A 25342-nucleotide genomic window follows, 5' to 3' on the forward strand; every position below is an offset into this window, starting at 1 on the left:
CGGGGATCACGGCTATGTATATCTAGTTTGGTATTCCGATTCGAATATGGTAAAGAAATCGAGGGACGTGACTTTCTATGAGGATTGTACGTACAGAGATGACCGCGAAGATCCTGGTAGAGCAGCTGCCGCGCCTACCCCTAAGGGTCCGATCATGCCGGAGACGGGCACTTCGATCAATTTTGAAAACACGCTTCTGCATGAAGCAATTGCAAAGATTGATACCTCTAAGGACCTCGCTAAGGATCTCCCTGCGCAGATCTTATCCACCTGCTACGAACACCTCCTCCGCCACCACCGCTCCAAGGCGGTCACAACGCACTACGCAAAGGCAGATCGCACTTCGATGTCGACCGAAGGGGTTGATGTCAATGAATATCAGAGCCTTGTAGGCGGATTGAATTGGTTAACCATCAAAACGAAACTCGATCTACGTCATGCAACATTTCGCCTTCAGAGGCGCATGCACGCCCCAACCACGGCGGATGCAAAGGCGTTGAAAGCCGTGTACAGACATCTACGCGAGACTACCTCCTACGGGATCACGCTGGCGGCCCCATCACCTGGTCATCCAACAAACAGAGCGTTGTTGCACCCTCCTCTACCGTTGCAAAATACTGCGCGTACGATGCCGCCGCCAAGGATGCCCTGTATGTCAAGAAGTTGGCGCAGGTATTTAACCTCAAGATATCGGATAACAGCAAGATACCCGTGTTCAGCGACGCTGCCAATTTGCTATGAATCCTTAACCACGGCACCTACACCCGATCCACCAGATGGCTAGATAACCGCTACTTATTCATGGCAGACCTCATAAAATCGGACGTCATATCAATCCAACACGTTGCAGGCGTTTGCAACCCTGCAGACGGCCTTACCAAACCGCTGGATAGGGAGAAGTTTCGTGCCTTCCGTAGCCTCCTAGGGATGGCCCCATTGGCTTACCCCCCTCAGCATTCTGGATAAGATGCATAATATGCGGAAGATTGCCTATCTAGGAAATACTTACAGCTTTATTTAACGCCTCTCTGCATGTTCCTTCACCTAGGGGGCCGTGTCGAGGCAACTGCTGGAGTAGGCGTAGTCATGTGCCTGGCGCTCACGCCGCCCACAAACGACCTCTTGCTTTGTTTTGCTAGAGCACCTAAATAGCTACGAATTAAGCTAACTCTTGTGCTGCGATTCGCGTTCGTTCGCTTGCTTTTTCGTTGTTTCGTTGCTTTGCTAGTAATTTTGCGCCTCAACATATCATAACACTGTCAGAGCACAGAATCACATGCAAGATTAATGAGACATTATAGATCCATTCGGTTCGTAGATACGGTAAAAAGGTGACGAGAAGGGAGGGATTGATATACTGGTATGCCAAGGAAATATCTCCGAGCTAAAATGTTATGATTTCTGAATCATTCTATCGGCTGTTGCGGAAATATATTACTGTGTTGTTTCAGATGCTTTGGACATGTGTTTTATAATTTATCTATCTGCTCTTTATGAACGTGTATATCCTCAATTGTGGTCTGAAATAAAGTGTATCGCTGGTATATAGGTATCTATCTATCTTACATCTTGGCCTTCTCGCTCTGGGCAGCCAAGTCGGGCATCAGCATGTCTCTCATATCAGATGCCGCCTCGTTCAAATAGTAGCTCATGCGCTCTGCGCCAAGGCGCTTGCACACAATGTTGAAGTTCAAGCTAAACCACTAGTCAGCAACGATCAATACTTGTGGGTAGGGGAGCTTACCTGTTCTCGTTAATCATATAAGCGATGCCGAATCCGTCGTCAATCACTTGACTCCATCCGTAGCCGTTGAAGAACTCCGAGCTCAGCTGGCTGGTTGATAGGTACCACGAGCTACTGTACGCAAATGCGGGGTCTTCATAGAGAGCAGGCAGTTTCTCACCCTCACGCAGCAGCTTCTTCAGACCGAACAGGTGGCGGTCCACACCACGGCCATCGCTGGCTTCCGCCGTGTACTTCGTGTGGGCGGCCAGTGCGGAGCGGAGTAGACGGACAGCCTCCTCGCGGGGGACGGCAGGGTCGCTGATGGCCTTGCAGAAAGCAACGCTCTCATCCGACACCGTGCGGATGGTCTCTGTGCGGCCCTCCTGGAACTTGCGGGTCGAGGCAGACTCGTACGTCGGGCGGTTCTTGCCGTACATCTTGAAATAAGCGAGCTGGATGATCATCTGCACGTACGCATCCGGACTGCACTTGAATTTCTTGATGAGACCCTTGCCGTAGCCCTGGTAGGCCTGGACGCGGAGCTCGTGCGACGAGATCTGCTGGCGGTGCTCCTTGTTGGCAGCATCAATGGCCTCCAGTACCGGGCCGTCCAGGTGGAAGGTGATGGGACGAGGGTCGGGCAGGTCAGACCGCACGGGCTGCTCGGAGAGGTCGATCTTGTGGTTGAAGATGAGGTTGTTCAAGTGGTCGTTCAGGCGGTGGGTGGGGCTGCCGTCCATCATGCTGTGCTCGCCCATGAACCCAGCGGTGCCATTGTCATTGATGATGAACTGCAGCGGCTTGTCGAACCAGCGGTTGGTACCATCACCGTGCCAGTACTGATGAGCACGCTCCTCTAGCGTAACGGGAGTGGCATTGTCCAGACAGACAAGGAACCCGCTGGACTCGATGTCCCGCAATGCCTGCTCATTGGCCGGGTGCGCAGCCAGCAGCTTCTTCCGTGCGTCGGCCCACAGGTCACGGTTAGCGACGGTCAAGACGCCGACCGCCGGAGCGGGCTGGGCAACCTCGTAGATGCGCTCAAACTGGCGCTGCAGCTCAGAGTTGTTCAGGCGCTTGCCGTTGACGGTCAAAGGCACCTTGAAAAATTGGTTCTTGCGCACGACCACAATGTGCTCGTTGTCCTGAGCCGGGAATTTCTGGGGGTAATCGACACGGTCACCAGGGATACGGCAGCAGTTGAACATGTACTGGTAGGTGCTCATAGCCATGGGCTGGCCGCGCATGTATTCAGGCTCCAAGGAGCCATCGTCGACCTGGCGCTTGAATTCCAGAGCGGCGGTAGCAACCGAGGCGGCGCGCTTGGCGGGGTCCCGCCGGGCGCGATCGTCGCGGTAGGAGTAGAAGTACGAAACGTAGGGGATGACAGGGTCCCGGTAGCCCAGGTATGCGGCGTGATTCCACCATTCAAGAAGCCAGTTCTTCACCTTGGGGTCGGCGGCGCGGGCGAGCAACCTTTCCTGCAGGGGCTCACCCTCACCACCCGGGCGAACAAAGGCGTCGACGGCCTTCTTGGTGCGCTCATATTCGGCCTCGGAGACCAGCGCGTGGACGGACTTGAGGTAGCGACGGCCCGTTTCTTCCAGAGAGGGTACCGGCAGGCGGGGGAGGGAGTCTTCGAATCTGAGCATATTGCCTCTGGAGAGATCTTCTTTGTAGCCTATCCATCCACAACGTGTCAATAGCGGGTCTCGAATCGGATTCGCATGTGATTGCTTACCCTCAGGGACCGAAGATGCTTTGCGACGGGGTGCCATTATGGGTGTCTAAGCGGTAGATATCACAATTAGCCGATTTTTTTTTTTTTTTTTTTTTTCGCGAATTCTGGTGGTATGAGGACAGGCTTACGACGGCAGATCTGGCGAGGAGCGAGTTGGCGGGGGAGAGACGGGTCCGGGGGAGAGTGGAGAGACGGGTTCTGCTCGAAGCCGCGAACATGCCTCGCGGTTGTGAAAGGATGGGGGGAAAGATGAGAAAGAGAAGAAGAGTTAGAGATGGCTAAGCAAAGGGTATAAAGCAGAGGAGAGGAGCGTGAGCTAAAAAAGTAGCAGGGAGAAAGGCCACATGAGATAAGGGAGCGAGTTGAAGATCAAGAGAAGGAAAGATACCTCGGCTGGATGGAAGCCAGGATCAGCCGACTGCTGGATGGTCACGTATTGTCATGGCTGAGGTGGATCTTTCCCGTTGGCTCCGCTGACTGGTGGGGATGCCGCGTATGTGACGGTAATATGGCAAATGTGGTCAACCGGATCGCCGAGGAACTTACTTTGGGCCGGTGGGGACGGAGTTGCCCCAATTTCGAGCCATCACAATAATGCCTCTTAAGTCTTGATGCTTTGGGTCTGGCACCGACCCCATGGGGTACCGAACGGTTTCAATAATTCAATTAGAGCTGTACAGCTGCAAGCATTATTTGCTGCTACAACAGCATTCTCTAAGCTATATTGTCTCTTCCTTTAGCCACGTATCTCGCAACAGCTCCGTTGCCGTCTTTCTATCCTCTGATCGCCACTGAATTGCCCCTCCCATGAGATGTAAGAAAGCGTTTTTGTTGTTCTTTTCGAGGGAATTCTCCGACGGTTCAAATTCTCCGGTATGCGAGATGGTGATGTCTTGCATTCACTATCCTACAGGGTTTGTTCAGTCTGATGCCAATCGTTTTAGAACATACCTTTCAGTAAAGAACTCGTTGCTTCGCTTTCCCCGTTACAATAGATCCAACGGCGGATGACCCCAAAGACCATCCACACGGGTCGAGTAACAGAGTATCGAGTGTTGTTCGTACCAAGCCGTATCCGGGATGGAATAGATTGGCTTGACTTCTGTGATGATGTATTTTGGTTTTCTGAGTATGAGGTTCATCGCGGGTATAGACCTTGAGAGTCACATAATGATGAAATTTGCATATCACTCAGCATCGGTCCGCAGGTCGGTTGTATGGAGCAGGAAGAACAGACTGGAGATGAATCCTGAGCTAGCCAAGCGGTAGACGAGGATCCAAATTCTATTTCCCCGATGACCTGATACTTAAGAGGGCGGAGATGTCACCGATGTAAATAGGGTAGTAGTGGCCATTTCCTGTAGAGTTGAAGTGCTCTTTCTCGAAGCTAATCCGGTAGTTGAAAAGCACCGAGGTGTTTGAGAGAGCTCTGCAAAAATCCACTTGAGCACAGAAGCCATGAATGCACATGCAACATCAGCGGTAAGTCGGGGTGGTCTAACAGCTAACTAACAGCCACCTCAGGTTGATTCGCCGTCACCCAAAGGGTGAATGGATGGATGTTTTGTTTACAGTATCAAAATTACTAGCGGTATGGGAACACATTCAATCCGGGCGGTACAGACTAGTAAGATTATGAATTGCCCCGGACTCGCCGCCAGCCAGCCTCGGTCCGTTCGAGGAACAGCGGCAACAACCTACCGGGCAGTTTCGAAACCCAGTTCCTGTGAATGTTCTATGGCAGGGAAATCTAGTCGGAAGCTTAACTGGAACTTAGTCAACTGTCATCTTCGGAGACACGCTATTATACAACGCCGCAGCTAGCCGGGGCAATCGATGGTCCAGCCGCAAGGAGAGTGAAATGCGGGGGGAGTTGCTGGACGTAGAGAGGAGGTGATTCCCTCGGTCGGGGGCACTGGGTCACCAGAACAAGAACAGACCGGACTACTAACTGACCCTTCCATCGGCATCTCTACTTGAGACAACAGTCCCATGACTGGCAGAATTGTTTTACGCCGTTGCGTCACTGGCACACATAAGCCCGGTGGATAACGCAGAGCAGTCTCTCTGCTGTGAAGCTAAATGCCTCATGTGGTCTTGAAAGATACAGAAGTTTGGTCCTTTGAGAAGTTATTGTTATGATATCATGTATGTGATACTATGTATGTAGTAGAAGTGCTTTCACCGCTCTGCATACCGCATTCTAAATAGGATGCTCTACATGATGCTGTACGGACTCAGACCTTTGGTTATTGTTAAACAGATCTTCTTTCGATAATCTTGATACAATGTTTCAATCAGACTGTATACTCACTTGACCGGCAATCAACATCAATAAGTGACATTTGCCCGATCCCTTACTGAAGATATCGAAACGACTCGGCCCAGTCTCAAACGGTCCTGTCAAGCACGTGACAGGAGCGAGGTAATGCCGGCATCCACCGCTTTGGGGAAGAAACCAGTGCTCATTGCGGGAATACTAATCATACTGATAATTATCCCGGCCACTAGTGAGAGTTCTTGTTCCAAAATGTCTCTGTCCAAGAACGTCATCCGGTCGAGCCGCATAACCCAGCAATCGCTATTTCGATGCAGCATATCCCGTCAGACGGTCCAGCGATCGCAAGAACGCCGTTTCAGCCAATCTCGCGCTGTCGCCGCCCCAGTGGCCGGAGCAAGTGAAGCTGAAGTGCAAGCAGCACTGAAATACTGCTCGAATCTTCTTCTGTAAAGTCTTTTCAATCACCCATCTTGGCTGGCGGCCTATCTAATACAGTCTATGTTCATGCCAGACAATATGACCGTCCCTCCTATACCCTCAGTACCTTCATCCCCCGAACGGCGCAAACCTTTTACATCGCTCTTCGAGCTCTTAATGTCTCTCTTTCCCTAATCCCGGATACCACCTCATCCCACACGATCGGGCTTATGCGCCTTCAATTCTGGCGCGATGCAATGGCCAAAACACTATCCGGTTCCCCCCCGAAAGAACCTATTGCCATTCTCCTCGCCTCCGCCATCTCAGACCTCACTGAACGAACGCAAGGTCGGGCGCGAATTAGCAAAGGCTGGCTGAATAGAATGATCAATGCCCGCGAGCAGACTCTTACCAACGACCCGTACCCTGATATCGCTGCCCTCGAATCCTATGCGGAAAGCACCTACTCGACCTTGCTCTACTTGACGCTCTCAGCACTGCCCATGACATCCGTAACGGCGGACCATGTAGCATCGCATATTGGAAAGGCAGCCGGTATCACAGCTGTACTCCGTGGTTTGCCACTGGTGGCATTCCCGGGCGCATCGACTCAGCGTCCTGACCAGGCTGGTACGACAATGGCCGGAGGAGCAAAGCAGGGAGCCGTAATGCTGCCATTGGATGTAATGGCGCAGGCTGGGGTAAAAGAAGAAGAGGTGTTCCGCCTGGGCAGTGAGGCGCCCGGATTACGGGATGCTGTTTTCACGGTTGCCACTCGGGCCAGCGATCACCTGATTACCGTGCAGCAGATGTTGAGCAATATTCGTGCTGGGCAGGATGCAGGGCATGAGTTTGAGCACGGCCATGAAGAGGATCATCAGTATGATTTCCCATCCCAGAACGAGACCCCACTACAGGAGGTCAATCGTGCATTTGGTGTATTTATGCCAGCCGTTGGAACGCGGCTGTGGCTGGATAGACTAGAGAGTCACGATTTCGATATCTTCCAGCCTGAACTTCTCCGGTCGGATTGGAAGCTCCCTTGGAAGGCTTATATGGCTTTTACACGGAAGACCTTCTAATGATCCGTGATCTTGGATGTTTGAATGTTTGACTTGTGTATGATATGGTAGATGTATAATAGTATGCGCACCAGGCTAGGATCTGGTCCGCTTTATATAGTGTGGCAAGGATCTTGCCATGCTTCACTGTAACACAAGAGTTATTCCACGAGGCTGGAGCCGAATTCGAACACTAACTTTTATCTTCTTGTCGACATGCGATTATAAGGCTCTCTGCCCCCTTCTATCAGCGCGGGTGGCTTCTTATGGAAATTGCACTCAGAAATGGGAACTCATGGCCTTCACAGTGTAACGTCCAATCCATTGAGTAAGACGTAAAGGATAACGTAACTCCCGGCCGCATCAGCCACCCAGTACACCGCCCTAGAATCATTGTACTACTCATTGCTATAAAAAGAGTGGTTGCATGTAGGAACGTGTTGGGCTTTCTAGGGCGGTGTACTGGGTAGCCGGCGCGGGCGGGAGTTACATTAATGTTAATTAACGTTAACTAACCAGTTGCCTGTATTGTACTGCTAGGTCACTACAGAAATTGAAAGTTTTAGAACTGGTAGCATACAAAACATCATCATAACTGCCAAGGTGCTAAAGATCTACAAGTGGAATTTCTACTGTAAGATTCAGAATCGCCTTCCGCCTGTGTTACTGTTCTCTTTTCTTAACGCCCCACTGCCAAGACTAAAGCCCTCACGCTAACCGATAATGGTAAGTATATTACAGAGCTGAGACATAATGAACAGTGGTAGGTTATCATTCGTCTCTCAGCATGACGTCATAAGTCATTCTATAACGTATCCGATTACTGAGGGTAATGACTCTGCTGGAATGTTCGACCACTATGTATTATATTATGGAAGACATTTTCTATATAAATCAGCTATCACAGACCCTCCTTTCAAGAAGGGTCTTCGAAAAAAAGTAGAGACAAGGAAAGGCAAGTAAAGAAAAGGCAAGTATGTTTTGTCGACTATACCATGTCAGGGAGTCTACCGCGGATTCCCAGTGACTGAAAGTATCAGAAGAGGATATGGTATCTGGGTGATTTGGACCCAGCAGGTTGCGGCGGAGCTCTGCACACTGCTTTATCAGAGCAAGGGCTTTCTTAACTTTTCCCTGGCCTTTCCATGTAAAGGCTAGATTAGCCATGCTAGTAAGAGTTTCAGGGTGCTCGGGCCCTAACACCCGTTTGCGCAACTCTAAAACTTGCACTTCCAGCTCTTCCGCTTCCTTCCATCGTCCCTGATCCCAGTAGGTGGATGCCAGATTGGCCAGGCTGGTAAGAGTATCAGGATGCTCGGGCCCTAGCACTTGCTTATGCAGCTCTAATACTTGTGCTTCCAGTACTTCTGCTTCCTTCCATCTTTCCTGATCCCAGTAGACAGATGCCAGATTGGCCATGCTGGTAAGAGTGTCAGGATGCTCGGGCCCTAGCACTCGCTTGCGTAGGTCTAACACTTGTACTTCCAGCTCTTCTGCTTCTTTCCATCGTCCGTCACTAGAAAGACAACTACAAACATTTCGGATCAAATCAATGTATTTCTCTTGCTCCTTCTGAAACCCATCTTCTGCTATTAGTGAAAGAGCATGCGGCAAATATTCCCGCCACGCCTGCCGATTCGCATGGTCATTATTAGGGAAGACTTCACTCAGTCGGTCAGCAGTTTTCATTATTTGCAGGCTGAGCTGTTGGTTCTTTCTCATCCAGTTCCGAGTCGCAAGATGGACTAGTCGGTGTAGATTTAAAGAACTGTCCCCACTCCCCTCACTAATAAAGGAGAAGGCCTTGAGAAGACCAAGAGCATCGGTTTTATTCTTATTTGAGATCGGCTGGGGAAGTAAGGACTGTGGAATGTCACGAGGATTTATGCAGGCAAAGAATGACAGATAGTCCGCCGCTAATTTATTTGACTGTTGAATTTGCTGAAAGGAGATAAACCAGGTCAGAGCAACAGGATTCTGGATGTCTTTGTAGCGCATTTCATCCCCAAAATTTTCACTCAGCAGTTCAATCACATGCGGCTCCTGATCCCGTAGAAGCTGAAGATAGTCAGAGAGGCCAATGCTGTTTTCATTGATATACGCTGCCGCCTGGGTGATTGCCAGAGGGAGAAAAGCCAGCTGCTCAAGAAGACTCAGAGCTGTAATACGATCATTAAGCAACGTCTTCTCAACCAGTGAGTTCTTTAAAATTTGAATAGAAATTTCTGTGTTCGGCTCAGTGACTGTAATCACATGGGAAGACGCTAGTTTCACAGCTACCTTACGGCTGCGCGTGGTGAAGAGAATATGGCCCTGCTCACTTTCAGGAAGAAAGTCTGTTAATACTAATATCAGTAGTATTGTTTGTGCTCCACATTCCCATGTCATCTGCATTATCAAAGATAACAAGCCACTTCCCGGCACTCTCCAGGCTAAGATAAGCTTTGACCTTTTCTTTCACCTCTGCCGGCTTTATAGCGGTCATTTCCAGCTTTAAGGCGATGTCCATATAGGCTTGTTCCACGCTCTCGTAGCTGGTACATGTAATCCAGCAAATCGAGCAATTAGGGTCTCGCTTTCGCATGCGGTAAGCCAGTTCAAGTGCGATCTGCGTCTTTCCAACGCCGCCTAGTCCACAGATAGCAATCTTGCTAGGTCCGTTCTGTTGCGTAAACAATCCTTCGATTCTGGTGATTTCGTCTTCCCGACCTGCGAACCATGCATTCCTCCGGAAGGGGACCATCCAAATCGGCTGCCTCGGATCACGTGATTCTTTGCGGCAATAAGTAGGAATAACCGACAGAAGAGCCTTAGCGTACGAAGCAGCCGCAAGCGCAGCATATCTTTGCCACTGTTTATTCTTGTGTGAATCACAGTAGTCACAAATGCCACGAATGGCTAGTGATGGGAGTTCGTCCATGAGCCCAGCAGCCTCCATTTCAAAACAGAGTATGTCTAGATCCCGAGCAATGGAATCGCGAGTCTTGGCATCTTTCATGACCTGATCTCCGGAAGCAATCAAGCCATAATAAATACAAGGGTCATCAGTCCTCCGCTTCGGACGGTTAACTAACTGGGCCTGATCACACGCCGAACAGTCGTGTTCGCTACCCTCATGATTGTATGTTGCTGGGAATAGCCAGTCGTCTTTTGGTCGCGAAAATTGTTCTCCCATCGTATCACAGTTGTGCAGCACACCGTCCAAAATTTCGCTGGTCAGCCTTTTCCCGGTCATATAATCACTCTCTAATTGAGATACGGCCTTCAACAGCACTTGAGGAGGTTTATTAAGCGACCCGATATGCTGGAATCGACCGCCGCGTAGTGTCTTGCCGTGGTCATATTGGATAACACCACTTGAAGTGGCAGTTGGCTTGCTGACCACAACATCACCAAGGCGAATATCAGCACTGTGGCTCGGGACTCCACCTCCAATACCCACCATCAACCCGAACCTGATATTCCGGAAGGTAGAGACCATATGTGACACAACACCTGTAGCGGATATCGTCCCATAAACGCCGCCAGGCAGACAGGCCACCACTACATTATGGCTGCCAACTCTCCCAAGTGTGTAGACATTGTGGTCGGATTCTGGTTGAGGAAGCGGAGGGTGGACGTCGTCCAGCATGGCCTTCGCTGCTGCTAGTTCCAACGACAAGGCGCAGATCCACGCGACCGTATAATCGTGGTGCGCGAAGGTCATTTTGTATGTTAATCCAATAAAGTGGTGAGACTTTGGTCGGAAGATAGAGGAGGCATTAGAACTGCAGGATTATATATTCCAAGAAACAGATCTGAGGTTGGAGTTGCAAAGGTCATCTGACACGTGTGACTGGGAGGCTGTCGCGGTTAGAGGGCCAATCATGGTCTCGAGAACGTATAAAAAGCAAAAAGAGGAAGTGTTGTGTATTAATATTGAGCAACAAGGCCAGTTCTCAACATGATATTCGTAAAGCGCTATAGACAAACCTATGGTAGATCATTTGCTAGTTATCCAGATAAGCTCAAATTCTAAGCTACAGTTGAGTTCTGAGAGGTTTTATCAGGGCGTAGCTATTACATATTATCTGAAATGATACCTCTGACTTCTTGACACGCAGGGTTGTCCCGATTAGTCATCGAGGTCCTGAATCAACACAAAAGCGGGGTGTTGGATCACTGGTGGATCCCGTCGAAGCTCAGAGGCAGGGCAGTGTTCCAGAGTAATCCCAGCATGACGAAAATGCCCCTCTGCACTCAGCTTTCTGGAACCGACAACGTCGATGCATCACTCTAGATAGGCATCGAAATTGAGCTCAGGGTTCTCTTCAAATACCTTCCAGTTACGCTTAATGAAGTCCTATAACTCTGCAAACATTTCCTCAATAGGATTGAGGTCTGGTGAGTATGGAGGCAGGTACAGCAACTTCACCCCGGCGTCGCTGCACATATGTTCCACGTGCTCGCTATGATAAAATGGTGCATTGTCCATTATAATCACAGATTTGGGCTCCGGCCACCTCCCGCAATGATGAAGCAGCTGCTCCACAAAATCTTCGAATATAGATGCATCAGTAAATCCCTGGAACACACGGGCAAGCATAACACCATCCTGGGCATACGCTGGCAGTATCTGATATCGCTGTCCGCGATGAAACCGAGAGATTCGTACCGGTGTTACTCTAATAGGGAGCCATTAGGAACATATGAACAGCCTGCTTACTTGCAAGAGTGCTGAACGATGGGAGTGGTGCAGGAGATGAGTCATGCGAATCAGTTAGTTGACGTCTAACCAGTTGCCTGTATTGTACTGCTATGTCACTAAGAAATCGAAAGTTCCAGAATTATACAGTGCTGGTAACATACAAACATCATCATAACTGCCAAGGTGCTAAAGATCTACAAGTGGGGTTTCTAAGCAATTAAAGAGTGTTTGGGGCGGAAGCCGATTTCGAATGTCTCGGTATCATGTATTATTTAATTTCTCGCTGAAATTTGAGTCCAGCATTAGTTTCATAGCTCTGTCATCTACGAGGCTTCGAGTCACCAGGTAGGGGAAATATCCCGTGTTCTGCCAGAATAACCCTCTCTCGTCAATCCTACAAGCCGGAAGGGTTGCTAGTTCACCTAGCCTGAGTTACATGCTATCCCATCAACGCATGCCTTCAACCCACCAGGATTAATGCCTATTCCAAAGTGCGATCTGGCCTTCACCATCACCCAGTAACAAAATTGCCGCAGCGCCAACCGTATTTATTGTGTGTAGAGTCGAGAGATTCAACTATACAAGACTTGGACGCAACATGCTGGCTGCAATTAGCTGGGAGCCCTCAATCCCAGTACTCCCTGACCGAGGGTCGATACATCAGTTACAGAGTACGAGGCTTTAGGATAAGAGAATTTCAATTCAGTATTCCTTCAGTGCGCAAGGCCGTCTCACTGAGAGGACATATAAGAATCCGCGAAGGTCGCAGTGTTACCATTCAATTTTCTCATCAGCTGCACAACTCCCCTATCACTTAATCCTATTCCCACACCACATCCTGTGTCCCAATCCCTGCCTGCCTACACATCCCTCCTTCGCACTGGTCCCATTCCATCCTTCACTCCCAGCTCCAAATATTCACAGAGTCAACCCTGCCCAAAGATCCCGATATCCCCGTTTCTTGCAATATGTTGTCTGCATTTCACTTTGCAAACTTAAGGCCATGGGCTTTCCCTCCTCTCACACAAATCCCTTATTCTACACAATCTGCTCCTCCCACAACGATTCCCTCATCACAAGCAACATCCGCCTTCTGATTTGCTCCGTTCATACAGTCCATATAACAAGTCTTCTGTCCTTAAGCATTGTGACAAAGCCAGGCCACAAACTTTACCATTGCCCAAGCATCCACTCCCAGCACAGCCGCCTGGAAATGCTTGCGTAAATATAAGTGCAAAAGACCCTCATACACATTCTTTAGCTCCAAACTTCCACCACGGCAGTCTCCTATACCATCATCCAGCACTTTACCTGATACGCGACACCCAGAGAAGCCTGAACGATATGCAGGGGATCATGAAAGTAACATGTCAGATTTAGTCACATTATGGGATAACCAAAAACCATGAATAGTCTGGCTGACGTGCCCGCCCTTCAAGTCATCGCCTCATCACCCAGCACGCTCATGTCGGAGCACAGCCGGCCGTTGTCTAATATATACAATGACATTCCAGTTAACCCGGTTATCCTCGCCGACGACGGACCGTGGATGATTGGAGAGTTGCAGTCCATACACCCAGCTTGAAAATACTTATTACATTAGATCAGAGACCAGTTTTCTGTACCCCTCCCCCCTCCCCCCCCGGTCACTCTGTACAACACATCTGTTTACCACTCAGACTCAAACACGGAGGCCGAAAAGCAGGACAGCAATCTGTAATCAGTTAGCTTACACGGCCAAAGCTATACGCGAACACCATGTAATAATACCAAAGCCAACATTTCGCCGCATAATAGCCCGCCGGAACCCTTCACCAGCAGTCAACGGTTGAAACTACGCAAGCGGAAACCACAACCGACCGGTGAACAGCCGTCAAAGCGAGCTCGACATTCTATATCCAGCCCGGAGGAAGATACATCGTCTTCAGGACTTTATACTCATTATTTATCTGCATCCGCCGACGAACAGCTGCAATTCCTCAGTTGGCTGTTCCAAGGCGCAGCAAGACGCACCTTTCTTGAATTGGGTACAGAAATATCAATGAATATAGGAGAGAAACCAGCAGGTGAGGTGAATCATCCACCTAGTCTCCTTAAACACCGTGGAACCTCTAGGAGAGACAAGTAATGGTCCTCTGAAGAGGTGGCTTTCCTGCCTAAATCGAGGGCTTGGCTCCACGGGGCATTCGCCCAGGGCTCCCCAAGTCCCCTTCCTCATCTATATACCTGTTGAACCTCGGTGCTCTGCCTCATCTAGTTCATCTTGCTGTACAGCTCCAATTTGCCCAAGGAGCCCTGTTCGTAGCATGAATTTGGCCGCCCCGTATTGCCAGCCCGGCTGGTAACGTATCAACTGACCAAAGAGTCAGTGAATTCCGGATGCAGAGCACGCCTGCGGGGATATAATTTTTGTCAACCGCAGCGAATCTCGGTGCTTATGGAGACCCAAGTCTCCAACATCTCGGATAAGGCCCACCTGCTTCGGCTCACTCACGCGTCAGGCATCCCATGACCCCAAAACGCGTACTTTCTCACCGCAACACCCATCATGCAACGACCCGAACAACCTCGCCTGGATTCCCGCACATTTGTCTACAAACATGTCCCAATCGTTCACCTATCTAGACTGGCACCACTGCAACTAGCGATATATGGGTTTGTTCGCGATTTTGATGAGAGTTCTCCGACGTCGTACTGTAAAATATTCCACGTGCGGAACTGCGCCTTCTAATTAGCAACGAGCTTCGGTGTCAAGAAAAGCTGAAGCAACTATCTCAACATGTGATGGTGTGATTGTTGCTGAGCTGGTGTGTCGGAGCGGCAATTTTTGGTATTGTGAGTGCCAGGATGAGCCGCAGCTTATTGGCCGGGCCGCTTCGGCCCGCCCTCAGCAGGAGGGGATCCCGCGGCCAATGAAAGCTGCCTTTTATACAGTCTAACTGAGTGTCTGCCAGGTGGTAGTAGGAAGGGAAGACCCTGAGGCTAATACCTGATAAGAGGGTTAAAACCAGACTTGCTATCTTGATTAAGATTCTGGTCTACAAAGTAAAACTCTCGAACGTCTATTGATAGGGGGAAGCAGGAGATTAAGCGTATCTGGCTCTTGCACTGTACTAGTGCAGAGAAATGCGGTGGGGGACTGAATGAAGCCGTCACTCCAAGGTCAACCCAAAAAGTTTTTCCGCCTTGCGTGTGATTGAAGGGACAAGTCATTGGGCGGAAACAACTGCTGCTAGCAGGGCTGACTTCATCGGTCTTGCATGGTGTTGGAACTTGGAAGAGGCATTGCCATCCGACTCCACGGTTGGTGCTGCTCTACATGCAAGCTGGGCGAATAACCACCGGTGCCTGTCAGTGGCCCACAATTCGCTGCCATCCTTCCCTACCTTCGGCCAATCATTCGGGCGGGGAAGAGCGCTCGGTGTGACGGATCCCATCAAGCCGCATTGTCTTGCCACATCACGGTCCCCCTCTTGCAGGTCGCTCCCTCTCGTGGGGCAGCCTCAGTTTCCGAGGAAGAAAGAGCACGGACCGCTTTCCAGCCGCAGCTGAGTTACCTTGAGCATGAGGTAGATCTCGCCAGCTCCATGTATGAAGTGGGATTTGGCCAAATCGACGACCCCGGAAACGATGAGGCCGACCGTCTGGCAATGGAAGCGCTAGGCCCGAAGAAAATGCACCCCTTTCAGGCCCTTCTCTCGCGAGAAAAGGGCTTCGTCCGGAAGAAGTATTTTATTCGAGTGGAAGAAAGAATGAATACAGTCTACAAGAGGAAGGGCACCTCCGCCAGATTGACAAACTCCTGCCGGCAATCCGTACCCGAAGACTGTACGGATCGCTCCCATAGAACCGAGCATTTCTGCTTGCACAACTTCGGACTGGTCACTCTTGGCTGGCAACGTACTGGAAGAAAACATGGTTTCCAGGACGATGACCGGTGTGTCTGTGGGGCTCGCGAGACGGTAGTCCCCGTACTGGTGGACTGCCCGAAACTCAGACCAGCGACAACAATTGCGGAGGCAGACTAGAGCTGCGTTGAACAGCATTTCAGGCATGGTAGGAGAGCAACAAGGTAAGGAAGGTAAGGCACAAGACTCTGAACAAGACCACAGGACCGTCAGGGCTGTACTGGACTTTGCAGAAGCGTCCCAAAGGTTTCGAAGCCCCGCTCCACGGGGGCCGCAGAACAGAACACCAGGCAACTAGGCTAACATAGGCCTTGACGAGACACCAAATTCATCAGAAAAGTAATGGTTCAATGTATGTAAGGAATACGTAGGGAGAGGTAGATAGGGAGGTTCTGCATATCGCTTTTATTTGCGAGGGGTCAGAGTATGAATACACACCCTGTACACCCAACACTACAGATATAAATATTTATCCATAGTTAACTGCCTCAAAACCGCTCGATAGTGGTAGGGCGGTTCCCGCATAGCCATCGATTATGTTAGGATGGGACGTACACGTATAAAGACAAAAGCCCAATTGCGGACTACCGCAATGATTGACGTCGCGGAAATCTCGGTCTTCCAATCATGTGGCAGGTCGGGCAGTGGCTGGCTAGAAGCAAGCTGGCACATCCTTGTCGTTCAGCCCCGCTCAATCATCAGGCATGAAAGATAAATGCACACTCGCCCGTCACTCAAGTTGTGTCACCCACAGCTCATTTCGTTACCTTCAATCAGGACAGCGATCAGAACGATGTCCCGCGGGGTAAAGAGCAGAAAGAAGTGGAGGGATTACCTGCCGTGGCGTCGACGATCTAACAGAAAAAGTGACAAGCTCACTGCGGACGATCGGTCTAGGACAGGCTCAGAAAGAACCAATGGGTACTGTGCCCCTCCCCACTCCTCCACCATAGAGAAAGTGTTCGATCCTTGGCTGGAGGCGCAGCAGCTTCTCAGAAAAGACGAGACCCTGGACAAAATATGGGTGGAATCAATTCATATTCTCAACTCCAGACTGGGATTGAAGTCCGAAAATGATGGGAACGCCATCCGTGTGACTGATCTCCGCACCTTCCTTAATGTGACGACTGAGCGGCTTGATGACAAAAAATGGACCATCCAAGACGATATCGCCCACGATGACAAGCGGAGAAAATTGACCAAGGTGTGTCGGAATATTCTTTGCGTCAAGGACATTGTCAATGCGGCTGCAGCCGCCAGTCCTCCCGCTGCCATAGCATGTGCCGGTATTACGGCCGGTCTCTTGGTAAGTCCCTCTATCCATGTTCTGTCAGCTCTGCTAACTTTCCAGCAGCTATTTATACAGGCTATGGAACAACATGAGAGCGTTCTACGGGGCTTGGATTCTATCTCCTCCTTGTTACCTCGACTCCAAGTGATCGAACGACATTTCCTGCCCCGTCAGACTGGCCTAGGTGTCGAACTGAGAAGATCGCTCGAGAGTGACATGATAAATCTATGTGCCAAAGTCCTTGAATTTCAGTCTCGGGCCGTTTGCTATCTAGGTAAACCAACAGCAAGACAGCTTCTGAAAGACTTGTCAAAGCACGACGGGTGGGACGGAATACTTGGGGATATTGAACGATACGACACTCGCGTTAAGGACATCATTTCCTCGGCGGGTATTATAGAGGTCAATAGCCAACTGAACGCTCTCCAGGACAAGCTACAACAGATACAGGTATGGCAAACTGTGTCTGAGAAGGATAAAAAGCGAGTCAATCTCTTCCAGCGGTTGTATACCTGCCCATACAAGGATCGCAAAGATATAAATGGCAAGCGTGTGCCAGGAACATGTGAATGGTTCACAAATCATCCTCAGTTCACCAGGTGGAATGAAAGTGTGAACTCTGAACTTCTCTGGGTGTCTGCAGAGCCAGGCTGCGGGAAGTCAGTCCTCACGAGATACTTGGCTGACGAATATTTGCCTAGCGGAACAAGAACCGTCTGTTACTTCTTCTTCAAAGACGGTTATCAAGATCAAACGCGAGCCACAAATGCACTTGCTTCCATTCTCCGCCAACTCTTACTCGCCCAACCACATCTTGTCCAAGATTCGCTCTTGGATAAGTCAGAGACCAGCGGGAAGCAGCTCGTCGAATCCTTCAATGAACTGTGGAATATGTTTCTCTACGTGACTGCAGATGTCAACGCCGGCGAAGTAATCATCCTGCTCGATGCCATGGACGAGTGCTTTGAAGATGACCGGACGACTCTGATTCAAGCGATAGAGCGCCTAATCCTTAACAACCCTGGCAAGCGCAACCTAAAATTTCTGATGACAAGTCGCCCATATGAACAAATCCGGCTCGATTTCTTCAAGCTGGAGAAATCTCTACCTACAATTCGTTTGAGCGGCGAGAATGAGGAGAACATCGAGAAGATCTCTAGCGAGATTGACTTGGTCATTACAGAAAGGGTTCGAGACTTAGGCGACAAATTTGACCTGACAGTAAATGAGCGCAAGTCTATTATCGAGCAGCTCACCTCGGTTGATAATCGGACATATTTATGGGTCAGTCTTACCTTCAATGTCCTCGAAAAAATGCCAGGACTCACCAAAGGGGATGTGGACCGCGTGGTCCATGATATTCCCAAAGATATCGATGCTGCTTACACCAAGATGTTGGATCGAAGTTCAGATCATGGCGCGGCCAGAAAGTTACTCCATATTGTAACTGCGGCGGAGCGTCCATTGACATTGGAAGAGATAACCTTGTCTTTGGCAGTCAAGACAGCGGAGCAATCGATCGACGACATCAAAAAGGAAATACCGGACAATGAAGACACCGAGACGACCATGACAAGACAAAAGACCAAGATCAGAGAACTGTGCGGCCTATTCTTGGTTGTGATAGATCGGAAGGTATATCTTTTCCATCAGACCGCAAGGGAGTTCTTAGTTAAGAAACCGGCCGGTGGTGATACTGGAACAGGTGGCTGGAAGTACAGCCTGTCTCCAGAAAAATCGCACTATGTCCTGGCGGAGATATGCACACTGTACTTGAGCCAAATATCTGATACCCTCCCTGAGTTCATGGACTATGCAGCACAATTCTGGGCGGTTCACTTTCACAGAGCTGCTGTCTCAAGAAAACATCCAATCGCGAAACGTGGACGCATGCTTTGTCGACAAGGGTCAGTAGTATGTAAGAAGTGGGCTGCAATTTACAAACGTACCAGGGACGAGTTTCCCGATTCTAATGACACACTTATGGCGTCCTATCTAGGGCTTACAGCTATTGTCGAGACACTTCTTGAGACTGGAGACATAGATGTGGAGTCTAAGGACTCGGAGTATGGTCGTACTCCTCTCTCCTGGGCTGCAGAAAATGGCCACGAGGGGGTCATCAAGTTGCTTCTCGACACTGGAAGGGTGGATATAGAGTCTAAGGATTCTGAACATGGTCGAACTCCTCTCTCCTGGGCCGCACGGTATGGACATGAGAGGGTTGTCCAGTTACTTCTTGACACTAGAAGGGTGGATGTGGAGTCTAAGGACTTGGATAATCAAACTCCTCTCTCCTGGGCTGCAGAGATTGGCCACGAGGGGGTCGTCAAGTTGCTTCTCGACACTGGAAGGGTGGATATAGAGTCTAAGGACTTGGATAATCAAACTCCTCTCTCCTGGGCTGCAGAAAATGGCCACGAGGGGGTCGTCAAGTTGCTTCATCGAGCTAATCTGGACAATGGAGACTGTGTCAGTGAAAGGTCCAGTTAGTGCACCGCCTGTCTGACATATCTGCTGTGGATATGAAAAGCTTATCAGATAACCGGGAGAGCGCGATATCACAGGAAAGCAAAATAGATAAGCCGGGAACTCGAGGGCCTATTCAACTAAACATATCTTGATAATACTGCAAGTCTTGTTGATTTGGCTCTAAAGAGGAGAAGCACGCCCAGAACCCGATACCCGATTGTTTATTATTGTCCAGCCTCCGGGTTACTCACGCTCCAATCTGACCAAACTTGTCTGTCTATTGACAAGGGAATACATGCACATCTCTCTCATCTTGATAAAGTGCGAGAGCGCTTGGGATACCTTTCGCCGGTGGGGGGCGGGTGGCTTTTTGTAAATTAATTACAGTAATCTGCGAAATGAGCCTGCCCCCCAAGATACTCTCCTGGTGTTTTAAAATGCGTGCCAAGACACGCTAGAACATGAATGGTTAGACTGTATCTAAACTTAACGTATGATGTATTGTACTTTCAATACACGTTACTAGAAATACATACACTGTTCGTAAATAATATACAAGGTTCTCTGGAATGTTCTATGCAAATCGGACAAATAGATGCCGTAGGCAACAGGTTTGGCCATCTGTCAACATACCAGTGCTTTTGCTCTCCCATCCACACCTGGCACGTCTCTGGCGCCTCGAGGGAAATCCTAAGACCCGAGTGTGACAGGCGGTGCTGTGGCGTAAACTCATGTCGTCGCTGATCATTTTACTTGTTCTGTCAGCTGCAGCTTCCCCAGAATGTGATGTATTTGTTGGGTGTGTAGAGCTGACATGAAAATGGCATTAACATTAGGTTGATCAGCGCCATTCATCATCCCGAGGCAATGACATACAGCCCCTCCTATATTGGCTAGATGATGTGTTATTGGCACCCATGTCTGATAGGTGGCCCCACTTGGCAACTGCTACTGGTCAGACAGAGTGCCAGATCCCAGGAACCAGTGGCACTCCTATGGGGCTTTGTAGATGTCTATTGCACAGAACAAGTTGAGAAAAGGAACAGTATCCCAGAGATTGAATAAAGGCCATGAGTACCCGGGACAACTTTGGCTACCTAAGATAATGCATTAACAACGCGTGATAGATCCGAAAGTTCACCACATGTTCCATTATGATTGGTTAGTTGTTAGTGAAACGGACCCCGCAGGTTCAGCTGAGCGGGCAGGCTTGGAGAGCGTAAATGATTTTAACCGCCTCTTGGTCGTCGGTACACACTTTCTACGCATATTACTTTGTGACGACAGAACCCTCACAGATCAAGCCTGTAGCATAGTTACAATGGTCCATTTCAAGGCGCGTTTGAGAAAATGGCTTCATCGAGACGGCGGATCTCAAAATACCGCTCCTCCACCCCACCAAGCGGATCATTGTACCAACCACTCTCCCGCTTCAGAATATGCGTCAGCTCCCTGTGCCAGCGAATGTCAGTCCCAGTCACGGAACCCACCGCCCTCGCAAGACCTATGGAAGTCTGCCTTTGATCTGCTGAGTCGGGAGGAACAAAATGCTTTGCGAACGAGCCTTGTTTCTTCCTCTACTACAGATGCCCTCAACAATGTCATCGAGACCACCAAGGAAAAGTACGAGATATACCAAGAGAAAGGAGGCATTAGAATCCGGAAGTCAACGGGAGAAGAAATCAGCATTCGAAAAATTTCCAAAAAAATCATTAATGCCACCATCTCGTTCCAGGAGGTTATCAGCGCAGGAGTAGCCTGTGACCCTACGGGTCATGCCGCAAGCGCGTGGGCAATAGTGTCACTCGGTCTGACTGTATGTGTTATCGGCTGTTTTAGGCAGCAGAGCTGACCCTTAACGCACAGATGGCAAAACATGATTCTGACCGTCGAGATGCCTTGTTCGAGTCCTCAGAGTACCTTGCGGAGGCTCTTGCGCGATGCGCATATATCGAAAAGAAGCTCTGTCACAATCGATCCGACGAAGACGACGTGGTAACGCAAGCCATGGTTACACTCTATAAAACAATCCTTCAGTACGCAGCGAAAGTCATGGCGAGCCACAATATGAGTACCAGAGGCAAGTTGCTCGACAGTGTTACAGCAGCCACCGTCCAACATATCACGGAGCTTCGGTGCTCTATTGAGAAGGAGGAACAAAAGTTATTCCACTTTACTCAGTTGCAATTACTTGAGGCAATCGAGGAAATCACAGTGTCCCTACAAAAGCAGAACGAGAAAGCTACTGAGGAAATCCTGACTGCCATCGATGACAAACTATCAAAATCCCTCAACGCTCTGAACCTACGTTTCAGTCTACCTATTGCTGAGAATGCATTCTGGAACTCATACCAACACGAGGATCTATGCCTCGAAGATACCAGAGTCCAGACTCGCTCCCAAATAACACAATGGGCAGACTCAGTTGAAAGCGAGTGTATCTTCTGGTTGAATGGCGGGGCGGGAACTGGAAAATCCACTATCGCTCGGACTGTTGCTCAGAGCTTCGAAACCAAGGGACAGCTAGGAGCCAGCTTCTTCTTTAAAAGAGGGGAACCCGACCGTTGCAATGCAAAACGACTTATACCTACCATTGCAAAGGAACTTATCAAGCAAAACAAGGACCTCGCGTCTGGTGTTCTGAAAGCGATTGAGCAGGACCCACAGATCGCCGCGAAAGACGTCACGGAACAATTCAACAAGCTGCTTCTCGAACCGTTGAAAAGTGTTGCTATGTACCAAAGTAGAACACTAGTAATTGTGATCGATGCATTGGACGAGTGTGAGAATGATAAAGAAATTGAAAAGATCCTTCAGTTTCTTCCGCGGGTACACCAGTCCAGTAACATGAGACTGAAAATTTTCCTAACGAGCCGGCCCGAGTTGCCACTCCGACGTTTCTTCGAGAAGGAAGGCTCTCATCGACGCTTGGTCCTTGAAAAGGTTGCTGAGGAAGCCATTAGAGAAGACATCGTACGGTTTCTAGAACACCGATTCAAAGAAATCAGAGCACAAGCGAAGACCGGCGAAGACTGGCCGGGTAACGATGTTGTTGAAGCTCTGGCGACTGTGTGTATACCGTTATTTATTTCAGCCGCTACAATCTGCCGATTTGTCGAACAGAAAGGGGAAGACCCGGTAAAACGCCTTGCTGATATTCTGAATAATCAACACAGATATGTGACGAGGATGGATAAAACATATGGCCCTATTCTTGACCGGACACTTCAAGAACGGGACGAAGATGACCAGGAGATGCAAATCATGCGGTTCAAAGGAATAGTTGGTGTGGTTATTCTCCTTTCAGCCCCTCTCTCAATCAGCGCGCTTTCCGAATTTGTCGGCATCGGCGCTAGATCCGTCGAGTTCCATTTGGATTCGTTTCACTCGGTTCTGAGTATACCTGACGAACAACACCTCCCAGTTCGTATTCTGCATCTGTCTTTTCGAGAATATCTCCTTACCACACAATCACGTTTTCATGTGGACGCGGGGATGATGCACAATAACATAACATCGCATTGCTTTCGCGTTATGGGCAAGTATCTCAAGCGCGATATCTGCAAACTGAATAGCTATTCGACCCAACGTGCGGACATATGCAGTGAGACGACTGAACAATACATTCCAGAGGGACTCCGATACTCATGCCGCTACTGGACCTTCCATCTGACGCAAAGCAAGCCTTCTATCCCCGATGTGAAGATCTTGTCATTCCTAGAAAAACATTTCCTTCACTGGTTAGAGGTGATGAGCCTGATGAGAGTGCTATCAGAGACCCTTAAAATGATGGTCACACTGAAAGAAAGCATTCAGGTCTGTACCTCTACAATATAATCCAGACAAATACTAATCGCGAAACAGAACAATACGAATCCGGGTCTTTCAAACTTTTTGTCCGATGCTATACAATTCATCCACCGACATGCTCAAATTGCTAGCGTTGTTCCGCTTCAACTATATGCATCATGTTTGGTATTCACGCCAACATCGAGTTTGGTTAGAAGAGCATCTGAAAACTACCATTCGCCGTGGATATATGCGCTGCCACAGGTGGAGATGTCTTGGGGCGCTAAAAGACAGACCCTAGAAGGGCATTCAGATTTGGTTCAGGCCGTGGCCTTCTCACCTGATGGCCAAACTGTTGTTTCAGGCTCCTATGATAAGACTATCAAGCTATGGAATGCTGCGACAGGTGAGCTACAACAGACCCTAGAAGGGCATTCAGATCGTGTTTCAGCTGTGGCCTTTTCACCTGATGGCCAAACTGTTCTCTCAGGCTCCTATGATAATACTATCAAGCTATGGAATGCTGCAACGGGCGAGCTGCAACAGACCCTAGAAGGCCACTTATATTCAGGTTTGGTTTCAGCTGTGGCCTTCTCGCCTGATGGCCAAACTGTTGTTTCAGGCTCTGATGATAACACTATTGAGCTATGGAATGCTGCAACGGGCGAGCTGCAGCAGATCCTAGAAGGTCATTCAGATTGGGTTTCAGCTGTAGCCTTCTCGCCTGATGGCCAAACTGTTGTCTCAGGCTCTGAAGATAACACTATCAAGCTATGGAATGCCGCAACGGGCGAGCTGCAACAGACCCTAAAAGGCCATTTATATTCTGTTTCAGCTGTGGCCTTCTCACCTGATGGCCAAACTGTTGTCTCAGGCTCCTGTGATAACACTATCAAGCTATGGAATGCCGCAACGGGCGAGCTGCAACAGACCCTAGAAGGCCATTCAGCTTGGGTTAGGGCCGTGGCCTTTCATACCAGGGGACGCATAGACACGAGTCCTACTTCCGATCACGCTGCGTCTCAGATATCGCTAGCAGACCAGTGGGTATATCTGAAAGGCGAGAAGGTCTTGTGGCTCCCTTCTGAGTACTCTCAGTTTTCTTACTGCAGCACGAAAGAGGGTGCGCTTGCTCTTGGATATGAAAGCGGTCGAGTGTTTGTTATCCAATTACTTGAACCGAATTAGCTTAGTTCATTATCACCCAGACACCGCTTTACATTATTTTCTAATTCCTAAAAAAAAGGAGGTCCTAGGATAATTGAGGAATTTATACTTCCTTTCGTCCCAGGAATTGAACCACGAGTAGATTCTACTACTTTCTATAGTAGTACTGGATAGTGGATGTGCGTGGCAAATTGACACCAGAACGTGCTAGAGGCCGCCGTACCAACTGCAAGGGTCGGACGTAGAATATTATGCTTTGGGTTAACCTACAGAGAGACGAGCTGAGAAACCATTTACTAGGTCTAAAAATCTGTCAAATTTTTACATGACTTTGCAGCGAATGTCTAGAATTAGAAAGTCCGCGATTTGTGCGTATGTTCAAATTCAACTTGATACACGCGCTAAACAAACGGAAATAACGCATTAGTCCCAAAGATTAGCTAATTCTCGGGAGTGGCGCTGAGAAACTATCCACGAGTGTAAGTGTAAATCGTGTAGAAGCCGCACTTGACCACCGCTGTACCACGATCAGGCTTGTCGGACCAAAGAAATGCGACACAATCCCTGGTTCAATCGGTGAATTGAACAAACTGCGTGGCCGGGAGGTGAGTTGGCTGACTAAAACTGCATGGAAGCGACTGACATCCCCCATCTTGCTCCAGATGTTCCGTTCCCTCTCTTTCGATAGCAGTACGTACCTGCCGCTTGAATGCATCTTAAAGCGACAAAATGCTCCAGAAAGTATGATCTTTCTTAAATCGGTCTTCTGTATCCTTTCAAGTCCTCTCTATCTCCATCTTGAGGT

The 25342-nt window shown here is 49.2% G+C and overlaps 6 protein-coding genes across 6 annotated transcripts; 3 read left to right on the plus strand and 3 right to left on the minus strand.

The window, feature by feature from the left end:
- Window positions 1-1562: 1562 nt before the first annotated feature.
- Window positions 1563-3504, minus strand: CAT2 (carnitine O-acetyltransferase CAT2; the record flags this gene model as incomplete). Its single annotated transcript, XM_041688583.1, has 3 exons — window positions 1563-1695; window positions 1745-3407; window positions 3468-3504. The coding sequence occupies 3 exons, from the start codon at window positions 3502-3504 to the stop codon at window positions 1563-1565; spliced, it is 1833 nt and encodes a 610-aa protein (XP_041542353.1).
- A 2391-nt stretch (window positions 3505-5895) lies between these two features.
- On the plus strand, window positions 5896-7247 carry AKAW2_40271S (uncharacterized protein; the record flags this gene model as incomplete). The annotated part of the gene is made up of 2 exons (XM_041688584.1): window positions 5896-6194; window positions 6260-7247. The coding sequence occupies 2 exons, from the start codon at window positions 5896-5898 to the stop codon at window positions 7245-7247; spliced, it is 1287 nt and encodes a 428-aa protein (XP_041542354.1).
- An 873-nt stretch (window positions 7248-8120) lies between these two features.
- AKAW2_40272A (uncharacterized protein) lies at window positions 8121-8915 on the minus strand (the record flags this gene model as incomplete). The annotated part of the gene is made up of 1 exon (XM_041688585.1): window positions 8121-8915. The coding sequence occupies one exon, from the start codon at window positions 8913-8915 to the stop codon at window positions 8121-8123; it is 795 nt and encodes a 264-aa protein (XP_041542355.1).
- A 634-nt stretch (window positions 8916-9549) lies between these two features.
- Window positions 9550-10932, minus strand: AKAW2_40273A (uncharacterized protein; the record flags this gene model as incomplete). Its single annotated transcript, XM_041688586.1, has 1 exon — window positions 9550-10932. The coding sequence occupies one exon, from the start codon at window positions 10930-10932 to the stop codon at window positions 9550-9552; it is 1383 nt and encodes a 460-aa protein (XP_041542356.1).
- Window positions 10933-16536: 5604 nt separating this feature from the next.
- On the plus strand, window positions 16537-19602 carry AKAW2_40274S (uncharacterized protein; the record flags this gene model as incomplete). Its single annotated transcript, XM_041688587.1, has 2 exons — window positions 16537-17127; window positions 17176-19602. The coding sequence occupies 2 exons, from the start codon at window positions 16537-16539 to the stop codon at window positions 19600-19602; spliced, it is 3018 nt and encodes a 1005-aa protein (XP_041542357.1).
- A 1300-nt stretch (window positions 19603-20902) lies between these two features.
- On the plus strand, window positions 20903-24558 carry AKAW2_40275S (NACHT and WD40 domain protein; the record flags this gene model as incomplete). The annotated part of the gene is made up of 3 exons (XM_041688588.1): window positions 20903-21397; window positions 21448-23397; window positions 23446-24558. The coding sequence occupies 3 exons, from the start codon at window positions 20903-20905 to the stop codon at window positions 24556-24558; spliced, it is 3558 nt and encodes a 1185-aa protein (XP_041542358.1).
- Window positions 24559-25342: the final 784 nt, after the last annotated feature.

This window comes from Aspergillus luchuensis, chromosome 4 (assembly GCF_016861625.1).
Source record: "Aspergillus luchuensis IFO 4308 DNA, chromosome 4, nearly complete sequence".
Taxonomy (NCBI): Eukaryota; Fungi; Ascomycota; class Eurotiomycetes; order Eurotiales; family Aspergillaceae; genus Aspergillus; species Aspergillus luchuensis.